Source organism: Lucilia sericata, unplaced genomic scaffold (assembly GCF_015586225.1).
Source record: "Lucilia sericata isolate MDLA Ls3-8-SP2 unplaced genomic scaffold, ASM1558622v1 Contig000347F_arrow, whole genome shotgun sequence".
NCBI classification, from domain to species: domain Eukaryota; kingdom Metazoa; phylum Arthropoda; class Insecta; order Diptera; family Calliphoridae; genus Lucilia; species Lucilia sericata.
In genome coordinates, this window is record NW_023994367.1 from 168225 (window position 1) to 193053 (window position 24829).

Genomic DNA, 24829 nt, shown 5'->3' on the forward strand with positions numbered 1-24829 from the left:
ATATTGAATTATAGCTAATTAACCCTAGTGATTTAGTGATAAACAAATTTGCAACACTGTGTGTTATCATTAGCAATATTTGGCTATTAACAAAACTAAAATGACCCACAACAATAAAAACAACCATGTGCCTGACACTATCCACCCATATCCATTGTATATTTCTTTAGTTTTTTTTTTTTTTTTGGTTGTTTACATTTACTAATGTCAAAAATTATATACACGCTTGTACATTCGTTTCTACGTACACAATTGTACGTACAAAAATATCGAATTCGAAAATACAATAAAATTTATTTCGAATATACTATAAACATCATCATCTTCATCATTATTAACATACAAATGCCAGACTAAAAAGAAAATAAAACAGACACACAAACTCAATACTTAAGAATTTCATTCATTCATTTTTATCATTCGAAGTATTTGCTTTGACAGAGCAAGTGGTATTAATAATAAAAAAAATTGAATATAGAAAAGAAACAATATTTAAAAAACGAATATCTAGCAATTTAGCAAAAATTAAATATAAATATTTATACTTATATATACACGTTTGAAACGTAACGAAATCAGTGCACAAAAAAACTAATAATCTGATAAAATAAAAAACGAAAATTCGCAACCGTTCTACTAACTTAAATGCCACAAGAAAAAATTTTATAATTTTGAAAAAATAAGAAAAAAAGTAAAAAAGAATAATAGATTTTCTTCCATATAAGGATTTGGGCAAAAGAAAAAATTGTATACATTGTTGGTGGATCAAGAAAGAAAAACATGTTTTCTTTTTTGGTTTGAACATGTAAAAACGAAGTAAATAAACAAAACGTACAATTTAATTGATGGACATTTTTCCTGCTCTTTTCTTTATTTTTTCAACATGGAATTTTTGTTTTTCGCATACATACGTTCTTTATAAGTAGAAAAGGTGGCGAGGCTGGCTGACTAGCTGCTGCTGGTGAATGAAAAATAGAATAAAAGAAAATTATGAAAAAAAAGTGAAAATTGTGAAAATAGAGTGTGCGCCCTGAGAGAACGTGTAACAGTACTAAAATACCAAAAATGAGAGCAGACATTCATAGTTTTGTAAATAGAGAGACCGAGAAATATTTAATAAACATTATTAAAGTAAATAAACAGAATAATATAAATATTTGAAAAAAATCAAAACAAAATATGTAAAATTATTTTAAAAAATAAATTTAAACAAAATAATTAATTAATAACCTTAATAGGTTTAATTAATTAAAAACAAACAATTAATTTTGTTAAAAAATAATCAATAACAAATTAACTCTTTAGTCATATTTGAGATAAATCTGTATAATAACATATACAAATTCAATCGATTGTTCTAGTTAAATTTCATTTGCCATCATTAATCAATAAACAAAGTGTAAACTCTTTAGCTGGAATTAATAAGTTTACTAAAACTACGTCAATCTGTTGAAAGCATGAAAGGGCCTAAATGGAGTAGCTAGAGTTAAACATGATTTTCACGAACATTCCTCTCTTATTCCTAGGGTTTATATGGGCGTTCTGTTTAATCTTATTTTAGTTATATCAGTGATTTTATTAATTATATGAAGTAAAACTTATGTAGGAACCAGGTTCATATATGCACCGATCCTCTTAAAATTTAATGGAATAATTTAGGTCTATATAACTCGGGAAATCAATTTCATCACGTGATCTTAAAGAGCCAGACACACTAACACTTGCTATTTTATTTTTTGTCTGACTAAAAATTAAAGAGTGGCCTGGTAGACCGGAGGTGGTGGGTTCGATTCCCACCTGAGGCACTGGTTAAGGAGCGCACAACAGGCCCGATAGAGGCCTAGGTGTATTTCTTCGGATTTGATGTATATACATCCTCCTTTCAAACTAACTAACTAAAAATTATAGACATTTAAGTTCTTTTAAGACATTATTTGTATCTCCAACGATTTTAAGATTTAAAGAAGAAACAGAGGCCTTTAGAGTAGTTTATATTTATTAAAGTAACCCTAAGAATTCTGTGTGAATTTCTCGAGCAAACATGGGAGTATATTAATTTTGTATTTTCGTTTGTAACACATCGAAATATTGATCATAATTCTACCAAAGTATATACCTCCATATATATATATATTCTTGGTCCTAATTAAATTCTAAAGCGAACTAGCCACGTTCGGCAGTCTGTTGAAAGCACGATAGGGTCAAATATTTACTATAGGTAAAGCTTGTTTGGTATCGAAAATGAACAAGATCGATATTATAGCTACCATACACATAGCTACCCCGAAAAACAGTTTCCCGAGATATAACTTTTTTAATATCGATAAAATTCGACTTAAACACGATTTGTATGATATAAATTCGCTCTACAAAATTTTATGAGGATGGGTTCATGATTGTCTCTACTACCCATATAGAAGGTCCCCTTTAGAAAAAACTTTAACGCTCATTACTGGCTTAAAAACATAGCTTTGAAATTGGACATAGAAACGATTTGTATGAACCAAAATCACTCTATAAAATTATATGAGAATCGGTCCATAATTGACTTACATATGTATATGATTCCCATTCAGAAAATGACTTTAAAGCTCATTACTGTCTTAATAAAACGATTACAGTAATGAAACTCGCCACAAATAAGTTTATGATGATCGATCTATAACTGACCGTATCCCCATTTAAGGTCCCTTCAAAAAAATATTTTTATAACCAAATATCTTTATAAAAAATTTGAAAAGGATAGTTCCATTAATGATCAAAATCTACAAAATTATATGAGGATCAGTTCAAGGGCACCTTATACTCCCCATATAAGGACTTCTTCAAAAAATTACTTTACCGATCATTATCGGCTTACAAATTCGACATAAACTAATTTTTTAGGAACTGATAGACTGTTAAACGGATAGACCAATTTTCCTAAAAATTTCATAATCTTTCATAATCTTGTAGTCTGGAAGGCTACTTTTTACTTCAAAATTTGAAGTGCGTGACGTCCCACATCCACATACAAAATAAGTATTGAAAATCGCAGGAACTACAGCCTCAACTTTGGAGAACTTTGACATCCATATGAACAAAATTTATGGCCTAAATATAGTGGGCGTGCCACCTCCTTTATAAAGAAATTTTTTAATTAGTATATCTGAGAAATAGCTAGAGTTATTAAATTGTTTCGGAACCACTTTAGTATCAACATGAACATACTAAGCAAAAAGTAGGCGGACTGGAAAAGGGGCGTGGCATATTTCATATATATTTAATAAAAAAATCGTTTATCTGGGAAACTATTGGAGCTAGAATCTTCAAATGGGCGGATAGAATGTGAAATGGGCGGACATACCTTTTGGGAAGGGTGGGGGGTTGTGTAATGGGCGGACTTTCATTAGGCAGGATGGTTCGGTACCGTAGATATAAATTAAATCCAAAAATTCGTTAAGACCTAAAATCCTTAAACATTGAATTAAAAAATGTAACATAACAAATTGGTGGAGTGGCAATGGGGGGGGGGATTCGTGGAACCTCCCATATGAATTAAATACAAAAAATTTGTTTATCAGGAAAATCATTAGAGCTAGAATCTTTAAATTTTACTTGAAGCACTTTAACATACATGTAAACATTAAGGGAAAATATGGGCGAACATTAATTAGGGGGTCTTGAAATCTTTCATATGAATTAAATTAAAAATTTTTGCATGAAGAACTTTGACATCGATCTGAGCATTTCGGTAATAAGTTGGCGGACTATCAATAGGAGGGATATCTGCGAAACTATAAGAGTTCAATCTTCAAAAATCGTAAAGAGTATTTTTTATTTATATTGTTTTTGGGTAGCACTGGTGTGTAAATAGTATACATATATTTATAATTTGAATAATTTTTCAAGGAAATTTTCGAGAGACTTTAAAATACTCGATCTTTGGGAATAAAGCAATTTGATGTATCAAACTTTTTATTTTGTTTCACATATTTAAAAGTGAATTGACTATTACTATTAACTTTTCTATAAACCAATTTATAGACAATGCTATGGTCTAATCTATTGATTTCTCTATGGACTAATATATGAAATAGTTTATTACTGGTCTCTTGTGTAATCTTTGCTCTATTGACTATTGGACTAGTCTGTAGATTAATCAAAAGATTAGTATATGGAATGGTTTATAAACTAATCGATGGGCTGGTCTATTGATTAATCTTATAATTAAAACGAGTAGAAGTTTTCGACTTCAGTTTTAGAAGTTTCAATTGAGTGAAATTGAAAAAAATGTATAAATTAAAGAAAATCTTATAATTTATTTTCAATATGACAAAAGAGTTAATATTAACACAATAATTAAATTTAAAAATATAGTTCGAAAACTCAACGAAATAACAAACAATTCAAATTAAAGAAAAAAATTATTTATTAAAAATTCCAAAAACATAAATTCTTTGAAAATAAACACTTGTTAGCACCTATCAACTAATACTAGATTCCACTGTTAAGCAAGAAAAACACACTTTCTCTCTAAACATTTTCTTTCGATTAAAATGAGAGAGCGCCAAATATAAAAAAGAAAACACCAAAATAGTAGTGTAATATGAAAAATGTTGCGTGAGAGCAAGAGATGAATGAGATGATGAAGGAAAATGTATACAGAGTGTGGCCCTAATATATAGTATTCAATGCTAAAGTGGATGAAACAATAGAGTGTCAAGTAAAAAACATTGCTTATTAACTGCCAGTCGTTATTTTTCTTTCTCCCGTGTTGGCAGACCATAAAAAAATAAAAATACGAACAGGAAAATACACCGAAAAGCAAAAAAAAAAAAACATCTTAAATAAAATAATAAATTTAAAAACATTAGAAATTTAAAAAAAAAAATTTCTACACAAAAAAGCACAAGCAAGCAAACAAATAACAAACAAAAACAAAAGAGTGTGTGCGTGCGTGAGTGAGTGAGTGAGTGAGTGAGTGAGTGAACGAGTGAAAAAGTGAATGATTAGATGATTATAAAAGCTAAAAACGTAAGACAAAAGAAAAATATATTGAGCTGGCCATCAAGCATCAAACAAAACGTAAAATCTATAAAAAATTTACCAAATTCCTACGTTTACGCCATGAAAGAATAAAATTTTCTTCCTCTAAAAACCCACCTCTTCTTCTACTACCACCACCAACACCACAGCCGTCCAAAACATTTAGTAAAATGCCAAATCCCAAAGAAAAATCTTCAGCATCCTCGTCGAAAGATGCAAAACACAGGTCGAGGTCATCTGCTCGCTATGCTGACGTCGAAGCTAAGCAGCGCAAGAGAGCCTTGCTGTCTATACCCAATACCATCAAATTGAGTATGCTCAATTCTGGTCTGCTGTCGTTTGAGAAAATCAAATTGGAGGCGCGTGATGAAAACAATTCCCTCTCCAAGACCATACCCAACAATCCCATCGATATAAGGCATTTTCTTAAACTATGCGAATTGAGACGTAAATTTCCCGTACTCTATAAATTGGAATTTCAGACAGCAGCCAAAGTGGAGACAAACACCTGTCGCCATGCTCTCAGAAAAAACAATCACGATAAGAATCAAAATCCCAAGTGCATTCCCTACGATTACAATCGCGTTGTCTTGCAAAAAATACCAGGCGTACCCGATTCCGATTATATTAACGCTTCCTATGTCGATAGTCTTTTGAAACCCAATGCCTATATTGTAACCCAGGGACCAGTCGAGGAGACAGTGAATGCATTTTGGCGCTTAGCATGGCAGGAGAATATAAGCGCCATCATTATGCTGACAAAGACATTTGATTTTGCCAAAGTCATGTGTGTTCAATATTGGCCGCCCAATAAGGAAGTACACGAAACCTATGGTGATATTAACATAAATATTGTTAAAGAAGAACAACTGGCCAATTTCCATATAAGAACTTTCCGTCTTTACAAGGTAAAGGAGGGAACCAATGAAGTAACCGATGAAAGATTTGTTTTGCAATTTCACTACACCGAATGGTATTCCCACTCGTGTCCCTTCTCCAATGCCGTTTTGGAGTTTCGCAGACGAGTTCGTTTGGTTGTGGGCAGCATAATAAAAGATGATGATACCAAAGGTCCAATGTTGGTGCACTGTAGTGATGGTGGTGGTCGTTCGGGGGTGTATCTATCAATTGATGCCAATCTGGAACTGGCCGAAGAGGAAGAATGTTTTAATGTATTTGGTTATTTGAAAAAACTGCGACAATCGCGCAAAGGTCTGGTGGAAAATGTGGAACAATATAAATTTGTCTATGATACTTTGGAGGAGAATATTGTGTGCGGCAAAACTTGGTTTCCGGTATCCGAACTATCAGATCGTTTAAAGGCCAAAGCGCGTCGTAACTCGTTGACTAAAATGAATGATTATCAAATGGAATATGAAAAGATTTGCAAACAAACTCCCCGCTTTACTATAGGTGATTGTGCTGGTGGTCATCGTGCCGATAATAGAGAGAAAAATCGTGATGTTTTGTGTGTGCCACCCGATAATTTCCGTCCCTATCTTACCTCCTTTCAAGGCAATGCTTTTACCGACTACATAAACTCGGTATTTGTGGATGGCTATACTAAACCCCGTGAATATATTGTAACCGAATGGCCCATGAAACATACGCTGGGTGAATTCTGGTCTTTAGTCTACGATCAAGAATGTTCTGCCGTAGTCGTACTCTGTCAGCCACCAGCCAACTCTCAAAGTTATCCCTCATTTTGGCCGCATAAATCTAAAATGGAAAAATATGGTCCTGTCTTTTCGGTGCACTATTCATCGGCCAAAAGCTATACCAACATTAAGCAATGGGAATTTAAAATAAATAAGAAAATTGTCTCACTAACCGAAATGATGGCAGGCGTCAAGGCTCCCACACGTACCGTACAACTTTTCCAGTTAACCTGTTGGCCCATGGGTCACAAGGTACCCTCTTCCACTAACTCTTTGGTCTATCTAATGAATATGGTTGAAATGTGGCGTGCTAAAACCGATTATGGTCCCGTATGTGTTGTCTCTCCAGATGGTCGCAGTCGTGCCGGTGTTTATTGTGCTGCCAATGCTTGTATTGAACAGGTAATACAACATGGTGAGGTGGATGTTTTTCAAGCTGTCAAAACGGTGAGACGTCATCGTCCACAATTAGTTGAGAATATGACCGAATATAAATATTGTTATGATTTAGTTTTGCATTATGTTTTACATTTCTTGAACAAAAATGATTAAGCTATGTTTGTATGTGGTAAATGTTGTTGTAAATGGAAGGTATTAGAGGATTTCAAAAGGTGTGATAATGAGAGAGGAAATGTTAATGATGATTTATTATAGAAGACTTGTCATATTCATTAGTTTAAAGTTATATTTAAAGCATTTCCCTGAGAGTTTAACAAAGTTGAGATATAATAATGTCATGAAGTTTTCCATAATGTGGATGAAATATTTCACTTATCTGCATACTGTTAACACGACATTGTTTCCATAGAAATTCTTTTCAAAATCTGAAGTAATCGGATAGAATGTTATTTCGGAAAAGTAGAATTTTAAACAAAAATCCCTAAACAACCTAAATTATATAAAACTGCAACATGTTTCTTTACTAAAACAACGATCAACATGTTGCTAAAGACAGAAACTTATTGCTGAAAGAATAAATTTTAAATAAATATATTGGTAAACAAATTTCGCTAATAAAATGGAAAATTTTCAGTAAAACTTATATATGCAATATATAGAAAAAGACATGTTGCTGAAACATCTTTAACGAGATATGGTTTCTAATGAACTAGTTTTGCATTATTTTACTAGATGTGCTTTAAACAGTTTGAATCATAATCTATAAATTTAAATCATAGAAAATATAATATCGCTAGCAACATTAAAAGAATTTCGCTAATCACATGAAAATTTTCAGTAAAACTTGTATGCAAATGCATGTATTTGCGAGCTATACATGTTGCTGAAATGTTTCACTATTTCTAGCGACAATTTTGATTTAAAATAGCAATATTTACAAAAACACATGTTGCTGAAACATTTAATCCACTTTAGAATTTAGAAAATTTTTAGACTGTTTATAACAGCTTTGAATATTTAAAAATAAAACATTTAATTTATCTGAATGTTGTTAACAGAACATTGTTTCTAACGAAATTGATTTTCAAATTGGAATAGAAACATGTTGCTGGAACAATAATTCTTCTAGAACCAGCTCTATCTGGAAACAGCTATACTCTCAATAGTGATGGGGAAATCTAAAGAAATAAATTTTCAACATGTTGATAAAGAAGCTTTAATTACAACTAAAAGAATAAACAGCTGTATTTAGGGCTTTCAACATGTTGCTAGTAACATACACTGTTTAAAGCTTTCTTCTTCTTCTTCTCAAACACTGTTTAAAGTTTTCTTCTTTTCATCCAAAATATTTCTGGATTAATTTTAAACTTAATTTTTAAGCTTGGTGAATATAAGAAGAATACAAACAATATGTTGCTGGCAACATTCGTTAGTGTTGCTAGAATAATTCTATAATATTAACAAGTTTCATTTAGTACAAAATACACTATTCAACATCTCTCTATAAATGTTATGCAAAATTGTTATAAAAAATATTTCTGAAATGTATTTGGCAACATTCCAGCAACATTTTAAACTTACATTTAAAATACTATAGGCAAATAGCTGGTGATCAACCTTAACTAATTGTTGAGGATGTCAAAACTATAAAATTTCACTCTAAACTTATTCTCAAATAAAATGTTGTGTCTGTTGTTTCAGAAACTTTATACAAGATTCTAAGGGTCTACAAAAATTATATTCATTTGTAAAGTACTTGAGAAATTAAATAAATTTGTAGAAATATTTCGCTTATAAACGTAACTAAACAAAGTTTATTAACATTCTAGATAGTATTGAGTATAATTTATTAAATAATCTCAAAATGTTACGGTTAATGAGAACAAACTCTAAACATGTTGCTAAAGACTTACCCCCATTTTAAAAAGAGCTTAGTAAACCATAAATAAGCAATTAATATGAATACGAGGATTAGGTTATTAGCAATAATCAACTATCAGCCAACTCTATACGAATAACTGTTTTATAAATCTTTGTTGCTTTGTTTTCTAAACATGTTGCTGAAAAAACAAACTTTCAAATTAAATGAATATTAACAATAAATTAAGCAAATTTCCATTCTTTACTATAAAACAAAAACACACACACACCTTTCGAAATCCCCTAATACATATAAGCACAAATTAATTTAATTTTGCTCTTAACTCTCATCCTAGAAGCAATATATTTGAAGTATTTAAACTAAATCTTAATAACTAAAAAACGAAACTTAACATACTAAATGTAGTAGTTTAATTGAATTGAATGTATAATGTATATTTTAACTTAACCCACTTTAAGTAAATTATTTGCCAAAACCCTATAAAAAAAAATTAAAAATAATATAATAAAATGTACTGAATTTATTTTTTTGAACGAATACAAATATAAAATATTTTAATACCAAATCCTTTTAGACGATTAAAAACGAAAACAAAAAATTATTTATATATATATTGATGTTATATGTACTGATTTTGTCCTACAAAATGTAAAAAAACAAAAAAATTATATGCCTTAAAAAATGTAAGCCTCAATTTGTTAACAATAAATATTTAAAAATATAAAAACCCCTAAATTAAGTTAAAATAATGAGATGTTAATATTTTTAGTTATTTATAGTAAAATATATTTTTGTTTATTTTAACTGTCATCTTTACTTTAAGAAAAGATTTCATAAACATTTTAGTTAAAATTATTTTTTTTTAATGTTTTTATTTAATTTGTTATATTTTTAACAACATGCTTAATACTCTGTTACAATTTTATTTACCAATTGCAAAAACAACTCAAAACTTTTGAACATTTTCATCAAAATTGCAGTAACATTTAAAGACAAACGATCAAATAAACAGACGTGGATTTAAGGAGTTGTATCTGCCTTTAAAAATTTTGAACCATATTGTAAAGTGTTCTTAACTATACGAACAAAATGATATTAGTTTATAGTACTCTTAGAAATATTTTCAACAAAAACTGCCCCTGTTGCCCCATTGTCAACTTCCAAAAGAATTAGTTTCAATATTAAATAAAAAGAGTATTTATTATTTATAATTTCCTTAGATTACTTAATCAACCTAAATCAACAAAAAACGAAATTAGAAAATGTGGCAACATGTTGCTAATAAAAATAAAAATGTTGTTTAAACATCTTACTTCCTAAAGAAAGCTATTGTTAAAAAATAAAATTTTTTTCATTTAAAACAAAATTTGTTTAAGTTTTAATTATTTTCAAACCAGCATAGGAAACCTAGTTAAACTAGTATCAGCAACATGTTGCAAATATATTTCTGTTACCAAACATCTTAAATTTTTTTTTATTTATTTCAAAGTTGAAACTTTCGATATTTATATTTTACTTAATGATTTTTAACCAGCAAAATGAAATGTAGTAGAAAATTCAGCAACATGTTGTTAATACTTAGATACTCCAGTTAAATGTTCTTTAATTATAGCTTCTTTATTTGCTAAAATGAATTTATTTTAAATGATTATTCAACCACTTTTTTTCACATAGCGACATGTCACTATCAATTTGTGAGACCCAATGATTCACTAAATAATGATTTAATGTTTATCTTATATTATTTTTTTAGGAAATCAATATTTTTTATTCAGCAACATGTTGCTAATAAGTTTTGAGTCGTAACATTTCACTAAAAATGTTTATACTTATATACTTCATAAATGTTTATTTTAATTCAATAGAAACCAACTTGAAATTCATTAAAGTTATTTTTTTGTACAGCAACATGTTGCTATTTTCTAAAAATGTTTATATCTGCAAAATAAAACAAAAGCAATATATTAATAATTTATTTTGAGTCACACTGTTTCATTAGAAAAAGTTTGTCCATATTAAATTTCTCAAAAAGAAACCTTAATTTATTTTTAACATTTAGCAACATGTTGCTATTAAGTTTTGGGTCATAACGTTTCACCAACAAAGTTTATATTCAACATTTTTTTTAATATTTAATTTAAATGTATTTGCTCCGACAAATCGAAACCAAATCCCAGATTATGAAATGCCTTTTTTATGTATCCAGCAGGATTGGGGGGGGTAATCACTACATTTTCAATTACAATTACATTTGAAGTAATTGTAATTGAAGCTTTACCTATTACAATTACTTTGTAATTGCAATTGAAGTTTTGCAAATTACAATTACTTGTAATTGTAATTAAAGAATTTTCAATTACAATTACTTGTAATTGTGAATTTTGTTCCTTATAATTACATGTAATTAGTAATACTTAAATTACAATTACAAGTAATTTTAATTGGAAACTTTAATTACAATTACAAAATAATTGTAATTAGCAAAACTTCAATTACAATTATAAGTAATTGTAATTGATTATTGGTCAATTACACATTACAAGTAATTTCAATTGGAAAAACTTCAAAGTAATTGTAATTGGTTGTTGATCAATTACACATTACAAGTAATTGTAATTGACATTGTAACTAATTACTTTGTGTAATCACTGCACCCCATGCCTGGTATCCAGCAACATGTTGCTTATATCATCTTAGATTTATAAATAGTGATTATCTGCTAAACTACAAACAAATCATAGACTGTTAAAATACTTTTCTTTACTTAGCAACATGTTGCTAACATAATAAAGTTGATGTCTACTAGCTATCGGTCAGTCAGTCTTCAACCACTAAATACATATGTTTTGATCTTAATAATTTTCTCAACAATTTATTACAAAAACGCTAATCTATTATAAAACGAGAAAAGTATTTATTTCTTTGTTAAAAAAAATGGTTTCCCTAATTAAATAAATTAACTAAAATTTTAACCTTCAAAAATTAAAAAGAAAAATTATTAACCCATTAATCAAATCCATCAATTTAATAATTTATTTTTTGTAAAAAAATTAATTTATAATTTTCCAAACAAATGATTTCCCCAAAATCTCTTATAATTTATTAACATTTCGAAATATAATGTAGTTATAAGTTATATTAATTTATTTTTTTTTTTTATGTTATTAATTACTATTACCCTTAATATATACATACATAATATTTATATAAATAATAAATTGGTATGCACCCAAAACAGTTAAAGACTTGTAAAGCATGCCACCGTGGCATCATAACCCCATAACATGACACTGACTACAACGTTTAGTCACTTCCATATAAAATAAGTACCATGGCCTTAACATGCCAAAACAAGTCTGTCACTCAAGGGTGCAATAAGTTTTGTAAAAGCAAAAAAAAAATTATTTTTATATTGTTATTATTGTTGCTTAAGGTTATAAATCAAAAATAAATTTATTGTTTAATTAAAGGAAATTAATCATAAACAAAAGTTGGCCATAATTAAAATATATAACTGTTAATAATTACTATTTTATTATTATTTTATTTTTTTTTTTTTTTGTTAGAGCCTTAATTTATGACTTCAATTAATAGTCTTTAAACATTTTTTTTGCAGCAATTATATATTCTTGTTTTTTTTATGTAATAATTGTATTTAATTGATGTGTTTTATTTAGTTATAATTAATTTTATTTTTTTTTTATGTTTTTATTTATAAATGTTCCTAGAAGAAAATGTGTTATTGTTAAAATGAAAATTATGAAATATATATACCTGTAAATTTTATATAAATAAAAACAAACATAAAAATAATTAAAATACACCGAGAGAAATAAGTAAGTAATTTTGTTGAGTAAAAAAACAATTAAAAAATTATTTAATTTGAGCTAAATAATATACATGCCAATACTTCTATAACTAGTTAAATTGTTAGACAAAATAAAAATTATCTAGATGGAAATCAGTTCTGAAAAGATTCAATATTATTCAGTAATATATCCAAAACTATGTTCGTTTAGATTGAAAGGGGTATGTGTTTTACGCCAAAGCCGATAAAAAATACACCTAGGCCGCGATCGTAACTACGATTTGCTAATTTTCATGGAAAATGTTGATAACAAAACCTTTTATAGAGATTTATGGAGAACCTATTGAGCTAGTTTCGAAGAAAGCATGTCAATTACAGAGAAAGTATTCCAGTGTTTCAATGTCTTCTTCACATGCTCTGCATTTGTCTGAAATTCTGCCCGTAAACCAGCTTTTCCAATAAAAATACGTACCATTATACTAAACTTCAACTAATTATAAGAAGGTTTTTCTTCCTGATCTAGTAAGGGTCTATTATTACTAGTGATCTTATAATATTCTTTCGCCCCTTATTTGAATTCATCATCATGTAGACTACCTCAAGCTCACTTCTCTTTATAACAATTAAATTCGCTCATTCATTGCCAATTTCCCCAAATGTCCTAGTATACATTAATGCAGGGCTTACCAGTAGAAGAGTATTCTGTTACGGTTCTCCTTTATAGTCCAACACATTCTTAGATTTTAACTGATATCTTAATCAATCAAATATTTTTTACACATTCCTTGATAGCACGGCTGGAATATGTTTTGATTTACAGACTATTTTTCTCTTTCACTTTAGAGCCTTATTAACAGTTTTCCGCACGAGTTTGCTTTAATGTTTCACTTGACCTCGATCTCTTATCTAAGGGCAACATCTCAAAGTTTCCAACAATTTCTATTTTCGGTATTCGATCGGGCATATCTGGTGTTTGGGTACAACTGTCTAATATGTTGAGTAGATGACGTGTTCTCTAATCGGCTTTTGCCAATTCGCCTAAAAATCCGCTCAGTTGTAAGTGCTCCTCGTATATTACATGCGCTTTGATCGAAAAGTCCGGCAATGTTTCTTAAGCTTTGATGGGCATACATGAACCAAACCAACATATGCGCTAAACTCCCTTTAGTATCCAAATCAGTCTACTAGATTAGTTTGTATGTAGTTGGACTAAGACCCCAATTCGAGCCCATGATTCTCCTATCCTTTTTGTGGTATTTCTATGTTAGTTTCCGATAAAAAATTACTGCTAGGCATATAAACCTGTCGGTCACTGATATCGATATCTCCATGAACCGCTCAGAAATGTTCGTCTTCCTAATGAAAAGAAAATTTTCCGTCTTAGTTAACCCTGTTATGGCTTTCGTCTGCCTAAATGACGTTACTTCCGGCAATGTAATAATATGAATGGTCCAAATAAAATATCTTCTTCAAAAATTTCGCCACATATAGGTCTCTCTGATGAAACCTTTAAATTATGGTTAATTACTATAGCTGAAGTTATATATATATATGGAAGAGTAATGAGTTAAATAGCTATCGAAACTATTTATGTTAACTCACGGCATGTTATTGCTAATCACATACAAATAAGTACTTAAATAAGTCATTACAAATCAAATAAAAAAGTTGTTTTGTTTAACGCAAAAGAATATGCAGATATCTAAGTCATTGTAAGAGTACTCAAAAGTAATGCAGACGGTATGTAGTAGTCATCAAAAAGTGTTCTTTGAAAACATTATACTCCGACATACTTGAACAATAGTTGCAACAGCTTACGTTTTAGTGTTCAAGGCGTTTAAGGAGAGAAACTTTTTGAAAATAATTCAATTGTTTGACCTCTCACTGTTACCCAAATACTTTTTTAAGTTTAACATCTAGATTTCCTTTAAACAGCTCTTCAAACTGGCTCTTAACTACAAAATTTGGATGTATAAATACTCTCGATTAGAATCATACATACATACATATAACTAAAATTAAGCTCGACAGAATTATTTCGGTGTGTGATGGAACACGAGCGATTTGAACTCGACCGATTTGAAAAGGTTTGATAAATTTCGGTAGAGGAATAGTTTATAAATTTCTTGCAGAATACTGCTCAGACAACAAAATATATTCTATTTAAGAGAATTTATTGCAAAAGTATGATATTTTATGTAAAAATGTAATTTAAATAATATAAAAATAGTTTTTATCGATTTCAAATCGACTCGATTTTAAAAATTAATTTCATCACATACCAGAATATTTTTATTCTTATGTTAAAAAATATTTCAATACAAAGTTTCGAAACAAAATTTACAATTTATACGAATTTTCTCAAAACGAAATGTAAGCTTTAATTTTAAAAACAATTTTCTAAAATTATATATGAAAATTTTATTAAACTATACTAAAAAGTTCTTAAAAAAAAAACTATAAAATAAATAAAAAACTAACCTTAATAAATGTGCCATCTTAAACCTCTAGTTGTTTGTTGAATATTTATATAAAAAAAATCCTTAAAACTTTAAAAAAAATTGTTAAAATGACAAATAGAATAGAATTTTCTTCTACAATGAAAAGTAAATATTTATTAAAAAAAATATAATAAAATACTATTAAAAAGAAAACAATATTTTAAAAGACTATACAAAAACCAGAAGTTAAAATTAATTTTAGATACATATTTTTTAATGTTTACCAAAAGAAATTAATATTTCAACAGAGGGATGTAATGTTCTAATCCATTTAAATTTGTTGCTATAGCTTTAGGAAGGGTGTTTCGTAACACGTTTCGAATGGATATTCATTCGAATCAAAATACAGAATAATTCCCTTTAACTATAATTCTATGTTATAGTGATAAACATGTCCGATTAGCAACAAATTTGTTTGTCGCAAACATACTTTTTATTCGTTCTATTATTTTTTTATAATTGTCCATTATTATATATATATTTATACATATAAAGTAAATTTATATATTATAATAATTCATTAATTTCTTACTAATTTTATTTTGCATTTATGCATTTGTATAAACGCTAATAATGTATGTATGTATAATTTATATCTGTAGATATATTTTGTTTATTTATTTTCCTTTTCATATACATATAAGTATAATATTTGGTAACGTCATCTTGCTAGCAAATTGGTCCATGTGTTTTTTGAAAAAAAAATCTAAAAATCCAAATAATATTTTATTCTTTTTTATGTGAAAGTCATGGAATTTTTTTTAAATTACTCATAGATCCTTTAAAAGGTAAGATGGCAATTATTTTTTAATATTTACGCATATTATTTATTATATTTTGTTTTAAATAAATGTGAATGTTTTTTAAACACCCACTGGAAAACCCAAATTGAAATTGTGTTTCAATTATTATAAATTTCGTATAAGTAAGTGGTGTTTGATGTCACTGAAGGTAAAAAACAATCGATTGTGTAAATTATGAAGTTTTAATGAAAAAAATGCCGATGTAGGTAAGGCACATAAAAAATTGGTTTTACAAACAGCCTAACGTACAACAACCTACAGCATACCATTAACACTAAAGGTAAGAAATAGCCGATTGTAAAAAAAATTAATTTTAATAGTTCAGTTCTAGTTCAGTTCTAGTTCAGTTCTAGTTAGTCAGTTCTAGTTCAGTTCTAGTTCAGTAGTTCAGTTCTAGTTCAGTTCTAGTTCAGTTCTAGTTCAGTTCTAGTTCAGTTCTAGTTCAGTTCTAGTTCAGTTCTAGTTCAGTTCTAGTTCAGTTCTAGTTCAGTTCTAGTTCAGTTCTAGTTCAGTTCTAGTTCAGTTCTAGTTCAGTTCTAGTTCAGTTCTAGTTCAGTTCTAGTTCAGTTCTAGTTCAGTTCTAGTTCAGTTCTAGTTCAGTTCTAGTTCAGTTCTAGTTCAGTTCTAGTTCAGTTCTAGTGCAGTTCTAGTTCAGTTCTAGTTCAGTTCTAGTTCTGTTCTAGTTCAGTTCTAGTTCAGTTCTAGTTCATGTTCTAGTTCAGTTCTAGTTCAGTTCTAGTTCAGTTCTAGTTCAGTTCTAGTTCAGTTCTAGTTCAGTTCTAGTTCAGATTCTAGTTCAGTTCTAGTTCAGTTCTAGTTCAGTTCTAGTTCAGTTCTAGTTCAGTTCTAGTTCAGTTCTAGTTCAGTTCTAGTTCAGTTCTAGTTCAGTTCTAGTTCAGTTCTAGTTCAGTTCTAGTTCAGTTCTAGTTCAGTTCTAGTTCAGTTCTAGTTCAGTTCTAGTTCAGTTCTAGTTCAGTTCTAGTTCAGTTCTAGTTCAGTTCTAGTTCAGTTCTAGTTCAGTTCTAGTTCAGTTCTAGTTCAGTTCTAGTTCAGTTCTAGTTCAGTTCTAGTTCAGTTCTAGTTCAGTTCTAGTTCAGTTCTAGTTCAGTTCTAGTTCAGTTCTAGTTCAGTTCTAGTTCAGTTCTAGTTCAGTTCTAGTTCAGTTCTAGTTCAGTTCTAGTTCAGTTCTAGTTCAGTTCTAGTTCAGTTCTAGTTCAGTTCTAGTTCAGTTCTAGTTCAGTTCTAGTTCAGTTCTAGTTCAGTTCTAGTTCAGTTCTAGTTCAGTTCTAGTTCAGTTCTAGTTCAGTTCTAGTTCAGTTCTAGTTCAGTTCTAGTTCAGTTCTAGTTCAGTTCTAGTTCAGTTCTAGTTCAGTTCTAGTTCAGTTCTAGTTCAGTTCTAGTTCAGTTCTAGTTCAGTTCTAGTTCAGTTCTAGTTCAGTTCTAGTTCAGTTCTAGTTCATTCTAGTTCAGTTCTAGTTCAGTTCTAGTTCAGTTCTAGTTCAGTTCTAGTTCAGTTCTAGTTCAGTTCTAGTTCAGTTCTAGTTCAGTTCTAGTTCAGTTCTAGTTCAGTTCGTAGTTCAGTTCTAGTTGCAGTTCTAGTTCAGTTCTAGTTCAGTTCTAGTTCAGTTCTAGTTCAGTTCTAGTCAGTTCTAGTTCAGTTCTAGTTCAGTTCAGTTCAGTTTCTAGTTCAGTTCTAGTTCAGTTCTAGTTCAGTTCTAGTTCAGTTCTAGTTCAGTTCTAGTTTCAGTTCTAGTTCAGTTCTAGTTCAGTTCTAGTTCAGTTCTAGTTCAGTTCTAGTTCAGTTCTAGTTCAGTTCTAGTTCAGTTTCTAGTTCAGTTCTAGTTCAGTTTCTAGTTCAGTTCATAGTTCAGTTCTAGTTCAGTTCTAGTTCAGTTCTAGTTCAGTTCTAGTCAGTTCTAGTTCAGTTCTAGTTCAGTTCTAGTTCAGTTCTAGTTCAGTTCTAGTTCAGTTCTAGTTCAGTTCTAGTTCAGTTCTAGTTCAGTTCTAGTTCAGTTCTAGTTCAGTAGTTCAGTTCTAGTTCAGTTCTAGTTCAGTTCTAGTTCAGTTCTAGTTCAGTTCTAGTTCAGTTCTAGTTCAGTTCTAGTTCAGTTCTAGTTCAGTTCTAGTTCAGTTCTAGTTCAGTTCTAGTTCAGTTCTAGTTCAGTTCTAGTTCAGTTCTAGTTCAGTTCTAGTTCAGTTCTAGTTCAGTTCTAGTTCAGTTCTAGTTCAGTTCTAGTTCAGTTCAAGTTCAGTTCAAGTTCAGTTCTAGTTCAGTTCTAGTTCAGTTCTAGTTCAGTTCTAGTTCAGTTCTAGTTCAGTTCTAGTTCAGTTCTAGTTCATTTCTAGTTCAGTTCTAGTTCAGTTCTAGTTCAGTTCTAGTTCAGTTCTAGTTCAGTTCTAGTTCAGTTCTAGTTCAGTTCTAGTTCAGTTCTAGTTCAGTTCTAGTTCAGTTCTAGTTCAGTTCTAGTTCAGTTCTAGTTCAGTTCTAGTTCAGTTCTAGTTCAGTTCTAGTTCAGTTCTAGTTCAGTTCTAGTTCAGTTCTAGTTCAGTTCTAGTTCAGTTCTAGTTCAGTTCTAGTTCAGTTCTAGTTCAGTTCTAGTTCAGTTCTAGTTCAGTTCTAGTTCAGTTCTAGTTCAGTTCTAGTTCAGTTCTAGTTCAGTTCTAGTTCAGTTCTAGTTCAGTTCTAGTTCAGTTCTAGTTCAGTTCTAGTTCAGTTCTAGTTCAGTTCTAGTTCAGTTCTAGTTCAGTTCTAGTTCAGTTCTAGTTCAGTTCTAGTTCAGTTCTAGTTCAGTTCTAGTTCAGTTCTAGTTCAGTTCTAGTTCAGTTCTAGTTCAGTTCTAGTTCAGTTCTAGTTCAGTTCTAGTTCAGTTCTAGTTCAGTTCTAGTTCAGTTCTAGTTCAGTTCTAGTTCAGTTCTAGTTCAGATCTAGTTCAGATCTAGTTCAGTTCTAGTTCAGTTCTAGTTCAGTTCTAGTTCAGTTCTAGTTCAGTTCTAGTTCAGTTCTAGTTCAGTTCTAGTTCAGTTCTAGTTCAGTTCTAGTTCAGTTCTAGTTCCAGTTCAGTTCTAGTTTTAGTTTAGTTCTAGTTTTAGTTCAGTTCTAGTTTCAGTTCTGTTTGTCTGTCTGTCTGTCTGTCTGTCTGTCTGTCTGTCTGTCTGTCTATCTGTCTGTACGTCCGTCTATGTGTCCATGTAAGCCTTTTGCGCATGCTACATGTTGCAATTTTCACATCACACCAAAAACACAGCCTATTAAAATAGTTAAAATGGGTCCGTTACACATAACCTCCTTAAGACCGTGCCCCCAAATAGGACCATCATTTTCATAAAAGTTCTAGTATCAATACAAAAATCGCCAGAACCGATTCTTAATGATCGTTTGACCCATAAAAAGTTCCCTTAAGAAAATGACTTACAGGTCAATAACTCACTCATAAATTACTTTAATATAAACTTTAACATCTATACCGAAATTTATAACCCCTCTTCAAGAAAATCACTTGTTTGTCAAAAAATGTTTAACCTATTTCGGACTTAAGGTAAAATACAACCTAAATGCTTTATTGTTAAAAACTAAGTAATATACATTTTTAACATATTCACTGGTGTAGAGTATAATATGGTCGGCCATGTCCGAATATACATTCTTATTTGTTTAAGATATAGAGTTTATAATATGTATGGTTCCGTAATATGAAAAGCATTACACCTAAAAATATGTATTAAAATTTACATTAATATTTTACTTGACAACCAAGGATTTTTTTAATATTTAAGTAATTAATTAGTAAAAACTTTCTGTAGCGTATTATTTACAATTTATAGACCATTTAAAATGCACACTAAATTTTTTTTCAATGAAATTTATTTCACTGTCAGATTTTCTTTTTAAACAAAAAAAAAATAATGAAACATTTCAGTTTATATATAAGCATTAGAGGCATAACCAAAATCTGCTTTATAGGTATACATTTTTCTTCCATCAATCCTACGATAAAATGTTTCCAATATAACAAAATTTATATTCGATTCTATAACAATAGTAATTCAAATAAATTTTTGTAAATATAAATGTTATACCCCTAATATTATATGTATGAAGTATATTAATAGGGGCAATACTTAAGCGGAAATATTTCCATACTTGTTGTCTATATGTGTGTAAGTGGGAATGTGCAAATATATTCATACATAAATATGTATGGATATATTCATTTTTTTTTTTCATTTGCAATTCAGTATTATTAAATATTTGACTTCTTTGAAAAGTAAGGAGCAATATATGTTTTTTAAGCGATTTGCTTCCCCTCTTCTGTTTTTTTTTTTTTCTCTTTTTTTTTTGAGGGTTATTATAACAAGATAACAACAACAAAGTGGAAATACCAACGAAATATTAAACAATATTTTTTTCCATTTTTACTAGATTAAATTGAAATATATTCTGTTTTAGAATGCTTCTTAATTCTTTTGAAGTGTATACAAGAGATCACTTTATTTGAAATGTATATTTTGCTATTTAAATTGAAAATAAACAAGAAGAAAATTTTAATGACGTTTTCATGACTAATAGCAAATTAATAAAAATTATTTGGAAATTTCCCCAAATTACGTGTTTTTTGCAAAGAAATAAAAACATATAGCGTACAATTAGTAAACAAAATTAATTTTTATTAATCTTCTCATTATAATGGAACTAATTAGATTTTAATATTTAAATTGTGTTATAAGTATTGTATTTTATAAATGTTTACTAAACTAATAACATTCCAGTGCCATTCAATACTTAATTTGGTATGATTCATTTGTGGAAAAACTCATACACCTAAGTGAGGCGAAATAAATTATTTTGTTAATCATCTACTTAAAATCTAAATATAGAAAAACAAATATTTATGAATGAATACGTTATACATTCTAAACAATAAATTAAAAAAAAATACTTTGCTGTTTAAACACATATTTGTAGATACATTTTATTGCTCTTAAACAAGATGGTTAAAAAAAAAAAAAAACAATGTTAAAAAATATTATTTTATTAAAAGTATATATTTTTTTTTAAATTTTATATTTATAATTTTAAAATTTGTTTGAGATTAAAATCGGATTAAAAAAGATTCGAATTTTATTCACTGATTATTCCATCCCTGATTACAGGCATTTACATGCTACAGATTTGTGTGTGTTATAAAAACAAACCAACGATGACAAATGCTATATGTTTTTGTTGTTCAGTCTTAAACTTCTAATTACAACAACATATTATAATGAAGTTGTATGTTGTTGTAGTATTTTGACAATATTTTGATACTTTGAATTTTGTTCATATTGGATCGATTTTGTTGATTTTACCCTACACCACTATAGTAGGGAGGGTTTGTGTAGATCTTTGTAACACCCAAAAATATTGGTCCCCAAGTATAATCAATCGGCTCAGAATCACTTTCTGAGTCGATTAAGCTAGGTCCATCTGTCCGTCTGTCTGTCTGTCCGTCTGTCTGTCTGTCTGTCTGTCTGTCTGTCTGTCTGTCTGTCTGTCAGTCTGTCAGTCTGTCAGTCTGTCAGTCTGTCTGTCTGTCTGTCTGTCTGTCTGTCTGTCTGTCTGCCTATCTGTCTGTCTCTCCGCCTGTGTGTCCATGTAAACTTTGTGCGCACGCTGCAGGTCGCAATTTTCATTGATGAAAATAGGCACAAAGAAGAGTTTCTTTTGACCCAAGGACGAAGCCCATTGAAAATCGGTTCATTATTTCGCCTAGCCCCCATACAACTGCACCCCCCTAATAGGGGTTTTGAGTTTATAACTATGTTAAATGTTTTAAAATCTTTACAAAATTCGGCAAATCGCAGTTTTTATATACGTTTAATCGGAATGATATTGCCGATTTTTGTAATGATTGTGCCTCATTTGACCCTAGCCCCCATACAAAGTCCCCTTCAGAAAATTACTTAAAGGTAGAATTTCACTTTTAAACACTACTTAGTATCACATTGAAAATTTCACACGGATAGGACCATATTTACCTTTCAGAAAATCACTTTTTTGGTAACAAATTCTTAAAATATTTTGGAATGGTGTAGGGATCACTATTCGGCCATGTCCAACTATGCATTATTACTTGTTTTAAATAGCAACCTTTTCAAAAGCATTTTTGATAGAACTATTAAAGAATTGGATCCCGAAGATATCTAAATTTTTCGAAAATGAAAATGAAATTTCAGACAGACAGACAGAAAATTAGAGAGACAGAAAATTTAAATTGAAAACTTTAAAGTGTGCTACTGATTGTTATAAAAAACAACATAGGTGATTTTTCTTTGTTGTCACAGAATTTTTTTTTTTATTTAATTGACCAACAAATAGTGAATGTGATAATGGCAAACAAATATTTACTTTGTCTATCTTTTTTATAAAACAACTGGCTTTGTGTTATAGAAAATGTATATAAAAAATTAAATGAAAATATTATAAAATATATATTTTCTCTTAAAATAATTATACACTTAAAAAAAATATGTAAATTGTATAAAAAAATGTTAATTTTCTTTTGGTGTAATATGTACACAAAAGCCTGCTTCTGAGCAACACCTTTTTTTCTTAGTTAGCCCTCAATACTAGCTCTCCAATGACTTCAGCGCTTAACATTTTATAAAAATTAACTCTCACTTAAGGTCCGAATACTTTTATGGTATTAATTAAGATTCTATAGATTAAATCAAATTAGGTCTATGCTGCGAAATTTCATCTTGAACACCCAAATAGGGGCCTAATAATTGATACTGGGTAACGCTAAGCTAAGGTCACAAACAACAATGCATTTTAATCTAAATACTGCAATCTAGTTATATTAGTAATTTAAATTTAATGAAATATAATAAATTGCAAAAAAATCTAGAAGTGTAAAATATTGTTTTCTGTTTAGCACAAATTTAAAATATTTTATTAGTAATTTTTTTATAACAAATAAATGCCCACAAAGAGCTTAACTTTGTCCTAATAAAGTGTAAAATAAATAGTTTTGCAAAATATTTATTTAGTTAAAAAAATACATTCATTACAAGAAGGCCACTCGCCTTTAGTGGCAAATATTTACAAATAAATTATTAATATAATAATTTATTTTTATAAAACTATATAATTTTTCATTACAAAAAAATAAAAAATTAAAACAAAACCATTAGTTTTTTATACCAATAAAGCATAATAACAAAAAGTTTTCAATTTATAATAAAGCTCATTCACCTTTTGTGAATTTGTTTAAAATAATTGATGAAAAAACACTTTGTTTAAATAGCCAAACCACATTTACCTCAAAAACAAAATTGTTTATATCAATCTAAATTATTGCTTTATACAAAAAGTTGAATGTAACCCAGCGAAAAAATTAATACTTACTAAATAAATGTGTAAACAAATACCTAAACTTCACTTCGGAGAGTTCATCATACAGAAGAGTCTATACTATAGAACATTATTTAATCTTGACTAGGAAACATCTTGAATATATAACAGCCTATAGTCTTGACTATAGAACAGTCCATAGTCTTTACTATAGAACAGTCCACAGTCTTAACTATAGAACAGTATACAGTCTTGACTATAGAACAGTATACAGTCTTGACTATAGAACAGTCCATAGTCTTGACTATAGAACAATCTACAGTCTCGACTATAGGACCTACTATAGCCTTGACTATAGATCAATCTATAAGCAAATTCAATATGCTTCATCCTTAGAGATTTATACAGTACAGACTATAGTACAGGCTATACTACAGATTATAGTCCTGACTATAGTAGAGACCATAGTCCAGACTATGGTAGAGACTATATTCCAGATTACAGTAGAGACTATAAGACTATAGTCCGTACTATAAGAATATAGTAGAGACTGTAGTTCAGACTACAGTAGAGACTATAGTAGAGACTATAGTCCAGACTATAGTAGAGACTATAGTCCAGACTATAGTAGATACTATAGTCCAGACTATAGTAGAGACTATTGTCCATACTATAGTAGAGACTATAGTCCAGACTATAGTAGAGACTATAGTCCAGACTATAGTAGAGACTATAGTAGAGACTATAATAGAGACTATATTCCAGACTATAGTAGAGACTATAGTCCAGACTATAGTAGAGACTATAGTCCAGACTATAGTAGCGACTATAGTCCAGACTATAGTAGAGACTATAGTCCAGACTATAGTCCAGACTATAGTAGCGACTATAGTCCAGACTACAGTAGAGACTTTGGTCCAGACTATAGTAGAGACTATAGTCCAGGCTATAGTAGATACTATAATCCAGACTGTAGTAGAGACTATTGTCCATACTATAGCAGAGACTATAGTCCAGACTATAGTAGAGACTATAGTCCAGACTATAGTAGAGACTATAGTAGAGACTATAATCCAGACTATAATAGAGACTATATTCCAGACTATAGTAGAGACTATAGTCCAGACTATAGTAGAGACTATAGTCCAGACTATAGTAGCGACTATAGTCCAGACTATAGTAGAGACTATAGTCCAGACTATAGTCCAGACTATAGTAGCGACTATAGTCCAGACTACAGTAGAGACTTTGGTCCAGACTATAGTAGAGACTATAGTCCAGGCTATAGTAGATACTATAATCCAGACTGTAGTAGAGACTATTGTCCATACTATAGCAGAGACTATAGTCCAGACTATAGTAGAGACTATAGTCCAGACTATAGTAGAGACTATAGTAGAGACTATAATCCAGACTA

General features: G+C 29.6%; 2 protein-coding genes across 10 annotated transcripts in view; both read left to right on the plus strand.

Moving 5' to 3' along the window:
- Window positions 1-24829, plus strand: part of LOC119603930 (putative uncharacterized protein DDB_G0277255) — a 284661-nt gene that overhangs the window by 164354 nt on the left and 95478 nt on the right.
- On the plus strand, window positions 421-11237 carry LOC119603929 (receptor-type tyrosine-protein phosphatase kappa). 9 transcript variants are annotated; one of them, XM_037956219.1, is made up of 3 exons: window positions 434-816; window positions 927-1131; window positions 4360-11237. In XM_037956219.1, exon 3 carries the CDS (start codon window positions 5199-5201, stop codon window positions 7236-7238), a length of 2040 nt encoding a protein of 679 aa, XP_037812147.1. In that variant the 5' UTR covers window positions 434-816; window positions 927-1131; window positions 4360-5198; the 3' UTR covers window positions 7239-11237. The 9 variants fall into 9 exon arrangements, with proteins under 9 accessions (XP_037812154.1, XP_037812147.1, XP_037812149.1 ...); XM_037956221.1 differs by having other exon boundaries at window positions 434-691; XM_037956226.1 differs by lacking the exon at window positions 927-1131 and having other exon boundaries at window positions 421-449.